Source organism: Delphinus delphis, unplaced genomic scaffold (genome assembly GCF_949987515.2).
Source record: "Delphinus delphis unplaced genomic scaffold, mDelDel1.2 scaffold_122, whole genome shotgun sequence".
NCBI lineage: Eukaryota > Metazoa > Chordata > Mammalia > Artiodactyla > Delphinidae > Delphinus > Delphinus delphis.
In genome coordinates this window covers 821,733-836,986 of record NW_027192743.1, presented here as the reverse complement: position 1 = coordinate 836,986, position 15,254 = coordinate 821,733, and the positions used below count along the sequence as shown (strand labels likewise).

General features: G+C 40.7%; 2 protein-coding genes across 2 annotated transcripts; one reads left to right on the top strand and one right to left on the bottom strand.

Annotated features, from left to right (window-relative positions):
• Window positions 1-478: 478 nt before the first annotated feature.
• On the bottom strand, window positions 479-2,558 carry LOC132419392 (olfactory receptor 1f45-like). The gene is given in 3 exon segments (XM_060003299.1): window positions 479-1,248; window positions 1,251-1,406; window positions 2,549-2,558. Coding segments are annotated over 3 exon segments (936 nt in total).
• A 9,468-nt stretch (window positions 2,559-12,026) lies between these two features.
• Window positions 12,027-14,621, top strand: PROP1 (PROP paired-like homeobox 1). Its single transcript, XM_060003298.1, has 3 exons — window positions 12,027-12,135; window positions 13,318-13,550; window positions 14,283-14,621. Exons 1-3 carry the CDS (start codon window positions 12,027-12,029, stop codon window positions 14,619-14,621), a joined length of 681 nt encoding a protein of 226 aa, XP_059859281.1.
• Window positions 14,622-15,254: the final 633 nt, after the last annotated feature.

The window sequence follows — 15,254 nt, the reverse complement described above, 5'->3', positions numbered from 1 at the left end:
AGTAATGACAAAAGACCCTGAAAGTAACAGGACCATTTGTAACCAATAATTGCCAGTTGTACAGTCCTGGAAAAGGTAACTTTTCTGTGACTCAGTAAATTGGGGATAATTTAACATCTCCTAATGTAAGGCCATAGAGGACAGGTGACACTGAGGAGAGCCAGCTCTAAAGTTTTCTGAAATTCTCAGACCATATGGTAGCCACGGTCTTATAGGGTTGCTGGACGCAATCCTGTCTTTTCCTGAATTTTTGTTGTCTTTAAAATGAATGTTTTAAAATCATACCTTTTTATAGATAACTAATGGTTTTATGACTTATGAGCACCTATCAGCCTCATATTTGAAAGCATGACCATGATAACATATCATTAATTAGAGGAATAGTCATAGGTAAATTTACACCTATAGGGACTCAGTTTCTTGGTTTGTAAAATGAAAAAATGTATGCTATCCAAGAGTCCTCGCAATTCTAAAATTTTTAAAGTATAGAATATAAAATTAGTTTCCTTAAAGCTCCCTTTGTGTCATGATTTCTCAGGCTGCAGATGAAGGGATTGATGAGGGGAGTCACCACTGTGAAGATGACAGTAGTCAACACATCTTGTACTGAGTAGGAGGATGAAGGGTGCTTATAGACCCCCAGGATTGCCCCATAGAAGTGAGAGACCACAGTGACATGGAATCCACACGGGGACAAGTTTTTCCTTATTCCATGGCCAGATGGCAACTTCAGTATATTAGAGAAGATGTAATCATATGAAATGATGATACATATAAATTGTGTCATAAATACCAATTCACCCACAGTGAATACCATCAGGTCACTGATAAAGGTATTCAAACAAGAGAGTTTTAGAATAAGATAAGGGTCACAGAAAAAGTGATACACAGCATTGTTGGAACAAAATGTGAGTTGAACCATGAAAAGAGTGTGTAGGAGAGCATGCAGATTTGTACTGACCTGAGATGCAGCCACCAGAAGGACACAGAGTTTGGGCTTCATGATCATGGTGTAGTGGAGTGGGCAACAGATGACAGTATAATCATCATAGGCCATCACACTCAGGAGGAACCCATCCATGTTGATGAAAATGATGAAGAAGTAGATCTGGGTCATACATTCCATGTAGGAGATAGACTTGTTTCCCAGTATGTGATTCACCAGCATCGTGGGGATTGTGACTGATGAAAAGCAGATGTTAACACAGGAGAGGTTGGCCAAGAAGAAGTACATGGGTGTTTGGAGATGTCACAGCTGATAGCCAAAACAATGAGAAAGTTCCCAATGAGGGTGACCAGGTACATCCACAAGAACAGCCCAAAGAGAACCTCCTCCTGCTCTGACTGCCCAGAGAGTCCCAGGAGAATGAATTCTGTGACTCCAGTCTGATTGTTTCTGCCTATTTCTGCAGGGGAGAAAATGTGGTCAAAAGTTAAAGGAAATATTTATTTAATTGGGCTCCATATATTGTTTAGAGATTACAATTTTTTTTTTTTTTGCAGTACGAGGACCTCTCACTGTTGTGGCCTCTTCCGTTGCGGAGCACAGGCTCCGGACGCACAGGCTCAGCGGCCATGGCTCACAGGCCTAGCCGCTCTGCGGCATGTGGGATCTTCCCGGACCGGGGCATGAACCCATGTCCCCTGCATCGGCAGGCAGACTCTCAACCACTGCACCACCAGGGAAGCCCTACAATTTGTTAATGGTACCAGATCCAAAATTTATTTCTTAATTAATAACATTTCAAATATAAAAGTAGATGAGATTGATAATGTCATAATTTGAGCAAATTTTTAATGATACTGTTTTGTCATTGAGAATTAATTCACATTAAATAATTCTATGAAAACGAGTTTTAATGAAATAAATAGCTGGTTAATTTCTATAATTTTATTTTGTGTTTAATTATCTTTGATTTCATGCAGCTTAATTCATACTTAACTAACAGTTAATGAATATCTGGTATATACAAGTTATTTTCACATACACAATTTCTTTTAATCCATATCATTTATATATATATATATATATATATATTTTTTTTTTTTTTTTTTTTTTTTTTTGCCGTCTCACATGGCTTGTGAGATCTCAGTTCCCCGGCCAGGTATTGAACCTGGGTCACAGCAGTAAAAACCTGGAATCCTAACGACTAGGCCACCAGGGAACTTCAGTAATCCATCATTCATAAATGAGGACCCTGAGAAGAAGAATCAGAGATGAAGAATCTGGAATTCAGAGAAATTAGGTGATGACAGATTAGATTGAAAGAACGCATACCATTTATAGTCTTGAAACAGCTGAAATGCCCTTTTCTTTATATTCCTCCCTAGTTTTACTTCCAAGTTTCAATTATCAACCATTTATTGAGACTATAACCAAGTGCCAGGCAGTGTCTTCCTGCTTTACATACCTTTCTTACAGATTTGAAATATGTAAATTTAAAAAATAACAAGCTTCATTAAGCAGAAGGGAAGAATGAAGCAATGAGATTTAGTTATTTGTTTAAAGTTGTAAGTTCTTTTACCAGAATAACTTTATACAACTCACTCAAATTCATTCTGGATCTCTCTTATTTTCTCAGGATTATACTACTTCTAGGCATTGAAGGATCTGCCTGGCAGTTTTCCCTCAACCTTGTAACTGGATAGCATCAAAATGTCATTGCAGTAGCTCACAAATATTGGCTTGGATGAGCTAAGCATGCTAGTGAGTTTGCAATGTACTGGATTCTATGAAGAGACTTCTTTTCTCCCTGTGCTTGCCAAAACAGGATCACTGGTATTCGGTATTATTTTTAAAGAGGAAAATGAGATTCATAAAGAAAGTAAAGTCATGGGGCATATCCAAGTGATAATCCCAGCCTTAGGGAATTAATGCAGTCAGGAAGAGTCAGAGTATTTTGAATCTGTAAGAATTCACAGTATTCAAATAGTAAAGAGGAGAGGAGATGGCATTTCAGGGGAGGAGATTTACAGGTTAAATGTCTTGACTGACTGAGATAAAGGATGTCACAGGCTATACTTTTAGGAGAGTGGTTGCAGGATGTATATAGTATGGTGACTATAAATTATCCTAGCATTTTGAGAGTTAAATTAGTAAAACCAATGGAAAATTCTGAGATCTGAAGCCATTTTTCCTACAAATTATATCACAGAATTAAAAGGTAGAAAGGCAGTAGTTGGCAGTACCCAGAGCTATTGAAAGAAGGTACTTCAGGGAAAGGATGTAGAATGTAGAAGTGGGGGGTACAGAGGTTGCATCAAGGAAAAACCAAAACAATATTTGTGCCAACTTTATCATTGTGCTCCAAAGAGTAGATATTGATATTAGGGTCTTAATTATAAGCTATTTCCCGTAATGGAGATGGTAGTAGAAGGTGAAAGTCGTATAGCAGGATGGTGGTAGGGTTTTCCTATTGTCTGGGAACTGGCAAAGGCAAAAACAGGTCTACAGGCTCTAAATAACCCAGACTCTATGTCGAGAGATCTGCCAGCATTAAGGTTAGCCACTTCTTGTCAATGTTTGCTGGGATAGTCCTATCAGGAGTACAATCAACGTTGCCCCCAACCCCCAAGTCAATATGGTAAGAGGGCCTGGTTTCATACTCCCTTGCAAGTCTCTTTAGTTTGTGACTGTCTCTGAGACATCTGATGTTTTGCAGCATTGAGTGTTTGTGTTCCTGGACCTTAAAACTGAGGATGCTTAGTGCCTGGACCCCAGGTCAAGCTGACCCCCTCTGTGGGGTTCCATGTAGCATCCAAGCAACCTCCTTCTGAGACACTTCTGTAATGTGGTCATAGACCAGAATGAAGGTACACAGGGAAGCAACTAATAAAACGGTGGAGATTAAGGGCAGAATAAGAGGGTCTTGAATGTCTGACAGAAGAGTCTCTTTTGTGAGGAAGGAGGGTGGCTCTTGGCTTGGAGCTTTGGCCAGAATTTCGAAGAGCCTGCCATCACTGATCTTAGCACTGCTGCCCTTAGTTAACTCTTTCCTTTCCCACTGCTTAATTTTCTATTTCCACCTTGGAAACATGCTTGCTCTATTCTGTAATGGGCAGTCCATCCTGAAAGAGGAAAGGCTTGTACATGTTAAACCAGGTGATGTTTCCCGTTTGAACTTGGTGAGATGCTGAAGAATTTAGTGTGTGTTTCTCCAAATGTAAATGTATGTGTTTTTGTCTGTGTGAATCTGTCTTTGTTGGAGATCTGTGTCCTCACCTGCTTTCCAAGATTTTCTTACCTGGCTGCTCTGCTGCTGTGAGAGGCTATCATGGGACCCCTGTCTCCGTTGGCTCCTTGCTTGACGCTATCATGGGACCCCTGTCTCCACTGGCTCCTTGCTTGACGCTATCATGGGACCCCTGTCTCCACTGGCTCCTTGCTTGACCCTGAATCACGAGAAAGTCACAGCTAGTGGGGGAGTAAGAAAGCTTTTCTCACTGGAGAACACTTAGATCCAGACAGGTGCCTCTAAGGTGGATTCCCCACAGCTCCTCATTAAAGGCACACTTACTAACTGTTCTTTGTTTCTATCCTCTCTGGATACAGATATCTCAGCCTGAGGGGAAATCAGTTTAGTGCTCAGAGTTGTTGCTTCCCATTGCATCAAGTACATCTCATGCCCATGTCACAGACAAAATATACTTGGTCCGTTGCTCTGTGCTCAGAATTAACCTGAAGAAAAATTGTGAAGCCAGTGAAATTGGACCACAGATATTCATGGTAGCTCCATTCTTTATTCTACAGGGACTCCCTTTTGTATAATCCTTAAGTCTTTAGGACTCTGTACTCTTTCTTCTTTCAAATAAAATGTTTGTCAATTTATAGTAAGAAAGTAATGTCTAAGAACAGAACCTAAATTCTGTCTCAATTAATCTCTGTAATAGTTGCTGTGTACCTGACATAGGAAACCAGAGGTACCACTTAGAAATGCTGGCCTGTGGACGGGGGTAGGGAATACTGGGTGTGGGCTATATATGTGGTCATCTAAATAATATCTGTTGGCTATTGAACTTGGGTGTGTATTTTTAAGTTTCTATTTGTGTGCATATACATAGCAAAATTTTTACAAAGTGAGTTTTAAAACCAATTTTTAAAAAAGAAAGAACACAAATATGAAATTGGGCAAAGATGTTTTAGGCAAGTGCAAAAATTAGAGAACATTGGTGGCGTGATTAATTACAGACAAAGCAATAATTAAGTCAACTACAGGGATAAATCACAAAAGAGGAATATTTTATAACAAAGGACAAATTCATAAAACTTAATCACAGTTATGAAATCAAACAAAACAATGTAGCAACTGTTTGCTATAGCAATGTAAGCAATGCATAATAGAGATAGGTTAGGCAAAAGTTTATAAAAATTTTTTAAAGAAGTTGATTGTCTTAATGATGGATTTTAATATACAATTCCCAGAATTTGATAGATCAAGTAGTTAATTTAAAAATATGGCAGAGAGGGAGGGGAAGATGGCAGAAGAGTAAGACGCGGAGATCACCTTCCTCCCCACAGATACACCAGAAATACATCTACACGTGGAGCAACTCTTACAGAAAGTTAAAACATTTACCAGCCTGGAGGGGTGGGATAGGGAGGGTGGGAGGGAGGGAGACGCAAGAGGGAAGAGATACGGGAGCATATGTATATGTATTACTGATTCACTTTGTTATAAAGCAGAAACTAACACACCGTTGTAAAGCAATTATACTCCAATAAAGATGTAAAAAAAAATCACCATTAAAAAAAGACAAAGAAAATCTGAAAAACATAGGTTATTACAGGATCTAAGAGCTGTCAATAAAACTATGCTAATAATGGGAACTCTTCAACCAGGCCTACCCTCTCCAACAGTCATACCACACAATTATCATCTTTTAGTTATAGATTTAAAAGATTGTTTTTTCACTATTTCTTTGTTTCCTGAAGATAGAAAACATTTTGCTTTTAGCTTGCCTTCCTTAAATTTTAAGGAACCCATGAGGCGATTTCAATGGAAAGTATTGCCTCGGGGCATGGCAAATAGTCCTACATTACGCCAAAAACAAAACAAAACAAAACAAAAACCAAATCATCATAAATTAGAGAAAAAAATATAAAAATCTACGCGAAAATAGCCTTAAATGCTCTTATTAATAATAAAGGAATATAAAAACTGAATAAGTCAAGTATTTAATCAATAATTTTTATTTTAAAATTATTTTAGTCAAATAAATATATTAACATAGCTTTAAAAGTTAAACGTCTTTAAATGAGAAAGGTAGTTCCTACCTATCTTTCCACTCCATGATCCAACTTCCCAATATACTTTTATATGTTTCTAAATAATATGCTTATAATGCTATTTTTGTTCATTGATTTACAATACACTGTCTTCCCATTTTGACAGATGATGAGTTAATACCACTTCACCATCCCTTTTCCTCTTCCTCAAATGCTCCAATTATAGGTACATCACAATTTGGAGGTATGTCAATATCTATTATTGACTTTCTGACTCTGTTATACACTGTCAGTGTACTAATCTTTTTTGTTTTTCCTTGCACAACTTTTGAATGTTCCTGAAGTTAATAATTGCCTATTTTTAAAAAATAATTGCATTTTTTTTCATTTGCTTAATTTTTATGTCTCTTTTCTTCCCATATTGTGAAATTAATTTTGGGGGGGGTTGAGTTATAATTGATAGATAATAAACATTACCCATTTAAGTTACACTTCAATGAATTTTAAAATCATGTTGTCATGTAACCACTATCACAATAAGAAACACAACAGTTATATCACCCTAAAAAGTTTTCTTGTTTCCCTTTGTAGTTAGCACCCTCCCATGATCAGGTAATCACTGATCTGCTTTCTTCCACTACACTTTTGTGTTTCCTAGAATTTAATATAAATGGAATCATACAGTATGTGGTCTTTTGTGTTTGAATTCTTTCACTTAGCATAATGCTTTTGAGATTAATCCATGTTGTCAATGTATCACAAATTTGTTGCATTTATTAACATTGTGTTCCTTTTCATTCCTGTGAAGTATATTCCATAGCAAGGAGATCCACAATTTTTATAACCATTCAACAGTTGAGGAAATTGGTTTGTTTCCAGTTTAGAACTATTATGTATAAATATGTATGCATAGCTCTATATAGGTATACAATGTGTATATAATACCACCATGTACATTTCTGTAGAAGTTTGTGTGTGGCCATATGTTTTCATTTTTCTTGGAATGTGATTACTGGGTTTTATGGTAAATGTTTTAACTTTATAAGATACTGCAATACTGTTTTTGCAAAAAATAGCTGTACAGTTTGCATTCCTATCAGCAATATTTGAGAGTTTTAATTGTTACACATCCTTATCAACACTGGGTATTGTTAGTCTTTTTAACATAAACTATTCTACTGAATGTATAATAATATGTCATTGTGGGTTTAATTTGCATTTTCCTGTTAACTAGTGATGTTGAGCATATTATACTTATCATCTATTCATATATCTTCTTTTGTGAAGTTATGTTGATATATTTTCCCCATTTTTAATGGGTTGTTTGCGGAGTTTTATTGAGTTGTTTTTCTTCTCATTTTTCAGTTGTAAGTTTGTTTTCTTTCTGGACTCAATTGTAAATTTTGCAAATATTTTCTCCCAGTTTCTGGTTTGCTTTTAATTTTCTTATGCCTTATGAAGGGAAAAAATTAATTTTAATGTTCATCTTATCACTCTTTCCCCTTAAAGTTATGCTTTTATGTCCTATTCATGAAATCTTTGCCTAAGTCAGTGTAACAAATATTTTGTACCATGTTTTCTTCCAGTAGTTTAATAGAATTTTGTCTTTAACTCTGATTCATTTCCGTGAGTGAATATGATGTGAGGTAAAAAATAGAGTTAGTTTTTATTATACTGATAACCAGCTGTTCCAGCATCACCTGCTAAAAAGATTTCTGTTTCCATATTGAATTATACTTGCACCTTTGTTGAAATTCAATTCTCTTTCTGGAGTTTCTGTGTGTTCCATTCATTTCTATGTTTTTCTAACGCCAATACCATACTGTCATGATTATTGAATCTTTCTGTTAAATGTTGAAATCAATAATGTAAGTGATCTGAACTTGATCTTCATTTTCAAGGTTTTATGTTATTTTAGGTCCTTTGCTTTTCATTATAAACCTTTAAATCAGCTTGTTGATTTCTTTAAAATTGTTAAGATTTTGATTGGGTTGTATTGAATCTGTTGATTAATTTGGGGAGGATTAAATTCTAATCTTGTATTGCTAACATATAGAAACAGAGTTGATTTTGCGTATTTACCTTGTACTCTGAAATTAGCTTATTAATTCTAGGAATGTTTCTGTAGATTCCATTGTATTTTCTATGTACTTAAACACGTACACTAAAGCAAGAGTCAGCAAATTTTTACTGTAAAATGCCAGTTACTGAGTACTCTAAGATGTTGCAATGTCACCTCTCGCATTGTAGAAGGAGAGCAGCCATAGATATGAAAAGAATGATGATGGCTATGTTCTAAAGAACTTGTTAAAAAAAAGAAAAAACAAGGCAGAGGGCTGGATTTTGCTTATAGGCTGTGCTTTGCCAACTTTTGTTCTTGGGTTTTGCAGAAATGAAATAACATGTACACTTTTGTCTGGCTTCTTTAATTTAGCATAATTGTTTTGAGATTCATCCATGCTGTAGCTGTAGTTTATTCCTTTTTATTGCTGGTAATATTCCATTTCACGGCTATACCACAACTGCTCATACAAGCTCCTGTCTATGAAGACTTGTGTCGTCTCTTAGAAATAAAGCTGCTAGCAACATTCAACTACAAGACTTGGTATGGATCAATGCTTTTTCTTCTCTTGGATTAATTAGCTAGAAGAGGAAAGTCTGGATCATTTTAAGAAATTAACATTTTTAAGAAACTGCCAAACTCTTTTCCAAGGTGGCTGTATTGCATATATTTCTTGGTGAATTGTCTGTTCAAATTTTTTGCATTTTAAAAAATTACATTGTTTGTCTTTACATTCTTGAATTTGTATATTGGGCATAGTTATCATTTATCAGATATATGAATTAGCAGATAAATGTTCTTATTAGATATATGATTTGCAAATATTTTCTTACAGTATGTAACTTGTCTTTTAATTCATTATCAGTGTATTTTGAAGAGCAGAAGTTCTTAACTTTGATGTTCAATTTACCTGTTTGTTCATTTATATAAGGTCTTTTGGTGTCATAGCTAAGACATATTTATGTAATCCAAGTTCCCAAAGATTTTTTTTTTTTTTTTTTTTTTTTTGCAGTATGCGGACCTCTCACTGTTGTGGCCTCTCCCGTTGCGGAGCACAGGCTCAGGACGCGCAGACTCAGCGGCCATGGCTCATGGGCCCAACCTCTCTGCAGCATGCGGTTCAGTATTCACTAATTCAGTGTTTATCATGACTTTATGGAACAAAACTACTTATATAAAGAGAATTGACTATTATTATCCCTTGATGATAAAGCTGAGGAGCAGATAAAAAGTAATGAGCCCGGTTTCATATAGTTAGTAAGTGGTATAGCTGATATTTGAACCCAGGGCAGCCTGGCTTCAGAACCTGTATTCTTCCCCACCACACCATCCTGACTCTTGTAGGGTGAGAGAACCCTGGGTATCAGGCTTCCTTGGAGGTCAGGGTTGGGAGTGGGAATCAGGATGCCCTGGAAAACAAACTCCTCCTCAGCCTCCTAGGAAATAATGGTATCTTGGGATGTCAAGTCAAACCTGTAGTGTCTCAATGTCTTGGGGAGCAGGGTTGTAGGTCAGAGTTTCTTTGTAATATCAGAGTGTCCTGGGATCATCAGGCTGTTTTGGATGGCTGGTCAGAGTTCCCTTATAGGGTTAGGCTATTTTCAGGCAGCAAGAGTATTGGAATTCAGTGTGTGCTTGTGGATCCAAGTTGACTACTTGAATCTTGGGAGGCAGAGCTGTCATGCAGCTCGGGTTTCTCTAGGAGGTCACAGTATACCCTGGGGTAGGGGGAGAGGGGTTGGCATTTGAATCAGTGCTTCTCGACTTTTATGTTGTTATGACCTGAATGTTTGTGTCTCCCTACCACTTCATATGTTGAGTCCTAACCTCAATGTGATGCAATGATATTTGGAGGTGGGGCCTTTGGGAGGTGATTAGGGTTAAGTGAGATCATGAGGGTGAGGCCCCAAGATGAGAGTAGTGTCTTTATAAGAATAGAAAAGAGACCAGGACTGAGTTCTCTTTCTGTCTTGTGAAGACACAGAAGGTGGCTGTCTAACCCAGGAAAAGGCTCTCAGAAACTGAATCAACTGACATCTTAATCATGGACTTCTCAGCCTGCTGAACTGTGAGAAATAGATATCTGTTGTTTTAGCCACCTTGCCTTTGGTATTTTGTTATGGCAGCCAGAGCTGATGAAGACAAGTGTACAGTCAGTTTTCTTTGGGATCTTGTTACAGTGAATATGCTGATTCAGTAGGACTGAAGTGGGGCCTCAAATTTTGCATTTCTAACAAGCTCTCATGTGTTACTTATACTTCTGATCCATGGCTTTCCTCAGGATCCTGGAAGATTACCATGTTTTTCTGTCTTAAATTGTTCTTTTAAAGGATGTGTGTGAAGGATTATCATAACCTTGGGGATCAGACAGTCTTATGAGTACAGTGTGTTCCAAGGGGATTAGGGTGCCCTCATTGATTCAGTCTATTCTGACACTTCAGAACTTCATGGCGGGGGACAGGGATAATCTCCTAGTTGAGGTTGAATGCTCTAGGTTTCAGTGTGTCCTAAAGGACCCTAGAGTCCTAGGGTATTGTGCTGTCTTTAAAGGGTCAGGATGTCCCAAGGATGTCAGAATGTACTTCTTAGATCTAAGTAATCTCAAGAAGCAGAGTACTGCATGTATCAGGGTGTCCTGACTGCTCAAGGATGCTGGGTATGTCAGGGTTTCCTTGAAGAATCAGGTGGTCAGGATGTCATGGGAATCTCAGTCTTCTGCAGAGTCCTGAGGTCCAGGGAGATCAGGATGCACCTAGAATACAGATGCTCTTGAGGTAAGTGCTCTCTGAATAGCTGGGTGACCTTGGAAGGTCATGGAGTCCTGGGGGATTCTGGGTGAATGAGAAGGTGACATTTCGGAGAGGAAAGCAGAAAGTACTTGAGAACTGTGGTGTCCAGGAGACTCATCCTATGGTTCAGGTTGTCCTGACGGGGTGTCCAGTGTATTCTGAGAATCAGGATATCTATGAGGGGCCAGAATGTACTTGTGTTTTTTAGTTTTTTAGTTTCCTGGAAAGAAGTTTTTGGGAATCACCCACATACCGAGACACAAGGCAGGCCCTACTCCTGGTCTCCATTTGCACACCCTCTCCTTCTCCTCTCATGATGAGGTTCTGAGGAGGGGTCTCAAGAGGAATGTATTTTCTCTTCCTTCCCCTGCCTGCTCCCAGGAGGCGATTTAACAGGACAAAAGAATTTGGTCCTCTGGGAATATGAGCTCTTGGCCCCAGTCCCTGGACCCTCCAACAGAGCACCTTCCTTCATCCGGCTTGTGATCCTCCCCTGATGATGAGGGCTCTGGTGACCAGGCAATGATTGGATGGGCCCACAGGGGTGAGGAACAGGTCACTCCTCCAAGGCTCAGGGAGAAAGAGTTAGTGTGGGATTGCAAGCTGGGAAAGTAGGCAGCTGAGAGCAAAAGGAGAGAACAGCATCCCAGAGAGAAGGGGCAGGGGGAGAAAAGTGGAGACTAAGAGAAACAGGGTGAGGACAAGGCAGAATGAGATGATAAGCAAAGGAATGGGGAATTAGAAATAGAAATAAAAGTTAGAAAAAAGGAGAGAGGGGGAAAAAGTTCTATCTATAGCTACACAGGGAGAGAGATTCAGAGAGAGGTATAGACAGGGGGAAAACAGTGATATACAAGGCATAGAGGGGAACAGAACCAGAGAAAGACTGATCCAAAATCAGAGACTCAGGGACACGAGACTGGGCTGTCTTTGGTCTTTGTTGTGAGCCATGGATGCAGAAGGGAAGAGTGAGCAGGGTAAACAAAAGAAGGGGCGAGTTTGCAGCAGTCTCTGGCCCGAGGGCTACGCAGCCGTTGGGACTTCGACCTCCACGGTGGGTGAGTGAATCTCTGGGGTGGTCCTGAGGAAGCAGCAGGTGTGCATTCTCCATGCCCAGGCTCCATGGGCCAATGGTTCGCCACGAGGAGAGTGAAGAGGAGAAATAAAAAAACAGAATCCTAGAATGTTTAAAACAAGGGAGTCTTAGAATACATGGGGTGATACAACTCCTTTGCTTTACAGAGTGGCACACTGAGGCCCTGACTGATGAGGAAGGGGCAGAGGCAGAGCTGAAATCTGTCTCCTCACTCCTGACCTCAGTTTGCCCACTGCACTGTTTTCTCCAAGGAAGAGATTTGGAGGGTCCAGGGCTTTGGATCCGAGGAGAGCAGGGGGCTAAGGTGGTCAGTGAGCACTGGGTAGGGACTACTCACTGGGTCCCCATGGGGATGGGATCCTCCAGATATCTTTTCTCTGTGTGTGCCTCCCAGGTGTTTCCTTTTGCTCCTGTTCTCTATTCCCTAGCTGGCTCTCAGACTAATTAGTGTGGGGGCTTAGTGAGCCTGTAGGGAGAAGAGGCAAGCCTTTCCCACGAGCTCAGGTTCCTGCAGCCTGGTGGCCAGGCCAGGACTGGGATAGGGGAGAAGATGAAATGTATGTGTGAGGAGGGTGTGTCTGAGTAGAAGAGTGAGGAATGTTTCATCTTCCCAGGTAGAGGGAATAGGACAATGGGAACAATATAAAGGTTTAAGTTGCATGTGAACCATGAGAGCAGGGAGCAACTAATAGGGGTCTTAGACAGAGACCTGGGCAGTTTGTTAGGTTGTCAGAGTGAATAGGAGATCCACAGGGTGAGACCCAAGAAGGTGGTATGTGTGCTGAGAGAGGTGAAAGGCTATGGAGGGGCATGCCTTACATGGGGATGCATCCGGGGGTGTGTAATAGGTAGTGGGCACAAGGTGCAGAAGTGAGGCAGAGGGAGCGTGAGTGCTCAGGACAAGTGAGTCTGAGGGGCGGACTTCATGTCGAGAGGGCAGCATGGGTTAGGGGACTCAGAAGTGAAGCAGGGCCAAGGCTGAGCTGGATTCAGCTAATTCTGAAAGCTGAAGAATTTCTGGTCAGGGCAGAGTGTATGAGCAACACACTGGGTCCTAGTAGAATCTGGGGGTTCCAGCATATGTGGTCTGGGATGGATGGGTGGTCCATGCGGCAGCAAACTCTCCCTCCCCCCTCCTTCTCAGACATGAGCACTCAGCCCTACAGGAACCTCTCTGGTGTAAGAGTGGGGAGACCAAGTCTTTGCTCGCAAGGAGAACAGAGGGGTCGCCCACACTCCCGGCGCCGCCACCGCACCACCTTCAGTCCAGCGCACTTGGAACAGCTGGAGTCAGCTTTTGGGAGGGACCAGTACCCTGACATTTGGGCCCGAGAAGGCCTCGCCCGGGACACAGGCCTCAGCGAGGCCAGAATCCAGGTGATGGCCCAGGATCCTCCCCCTACCATCCCCTGAAGAAATGCAGATTCGGTGATTGGCAACTACTGGGGCATAAATTCTCAGGGCACTATAACCCTAACCCAAATGTTCACCAGAACAGAGTCTTACCCAAGAGTCAGCATAACCTCATCTACATCAGGAATGTCACTTGAGTTTAACCTTGGAGCTAACCTAATCTAACTTGAATTTCAATATCAAACCCCAACCGTAACAGTGATGTGAACTCCAACAGAAATTCAATCCTAACTATTCACACACGTATGCAACCTTGTCCCTAACCATGGCCTTGAAACTCAACCTGATGCTCAATTCTAACCATAGAGTTAGTTAATCTTAAGAATAAACTGTACCCTAAATCTAACCTGGTCTGTAACAATTAAACTCATCCATAGTCTTAGTCTCTAATAACCCTAGCGGAAATTTCCCATTCTCTGTGGAGGTGAAATGCCACTGTGTCATGTTTATCTCTTTCTTTTTACAAGTTGACATTTCTTACTCACCCAAAGTTGTAGCAGGGCAAATTTAGACATGGAATGGGGGAATGGTGTGGGTCTTGCTTTGTCACTAGTCCTGGTTCAACTATGCCTTCTGCAAGAGCTTTACTTCCTCTGGGGATGTGGGGGAGTCTTATGCCCTATACGTCTGTAGCCGCATATGACAATGCCACCTATTTGAGAGAGAGGCTCTGATGTGGCTATTCTCCCTCCTCAGGTCTGGTTCCAGAACCGCAGAGCTAAGCAGAGGAAACAAGAGAGGTCACTGCTCCAGCCACTGGCCCATCTGTCTCCTGCCACCTTCTCCGGTTTCTTGCCTGAGCGCCCTGCTTGCCCCTACTCCTACCCAACACCACCTCCCTCAATGACCTGCTTCCCTCACCCCTACAACCATGCCCTTCCCTCCCAGCCCTCTAGTGGTGGTTCCTTTGCTCGACCCCACCAGTCTGAAGACTGGTACCCCACCCTGCACCCAACTCCTGCTGGTCATCTGCCCTGCCCTCCACCCCCACCCATGCTTCCCCTCAGCCTTGAGCCACCAAAGTCCTGGAACTAAAGTTAAACAAGTACTGATAAGGTAATTTCCCAGCCTGTGGCCCTCACAAAACAGAGAAAACTGGGTGGTTTCCTTTCCTTCTAAGGGTGAAGTAGAAATATGGTGAGGGACAGCTCAGAGACTGGGAATGTTAAAATGGGAGCTCATGATGAAGGCTCACTGTGCTGATTAACTGAGTGAATTTAAGGAGGTGAAACTACTGGAAGATATAGGTAAAAAGCCCCAGTGGAGGTGACTGGTGGAAAAGTGGCATTGAGGGAAGCAGTGGTTGCTGCTGGTGGATGGAAATGGTTGAAGGGGATAGAACTTTTGGGACTTCACTCATTGAGATCACAGTTGAGGACCTTCACCCCATTGTTTCTAGCTGATTTCAATAAGGCTTTTTATTTAAAGTCTACCTATACAACCCTTCCCCATCACCACCATCTGAATCCATCATTAAGTTTTGTTTACTCTGTCTTGGAAATAGCTCTTGAATTTATTCCTCTCCTTTCTGTTCCAGCAGACACTTTGCTTTTTCTGGCCTCACGTTTTCTGATTAATTCTCCTCCTTGGTTCCCTTAGCTCCAGCCTTTCCCATTTCCAACAGACTTTGTAAATCTGATCATCAAATATTAGCTCTCCAGTGTCTTA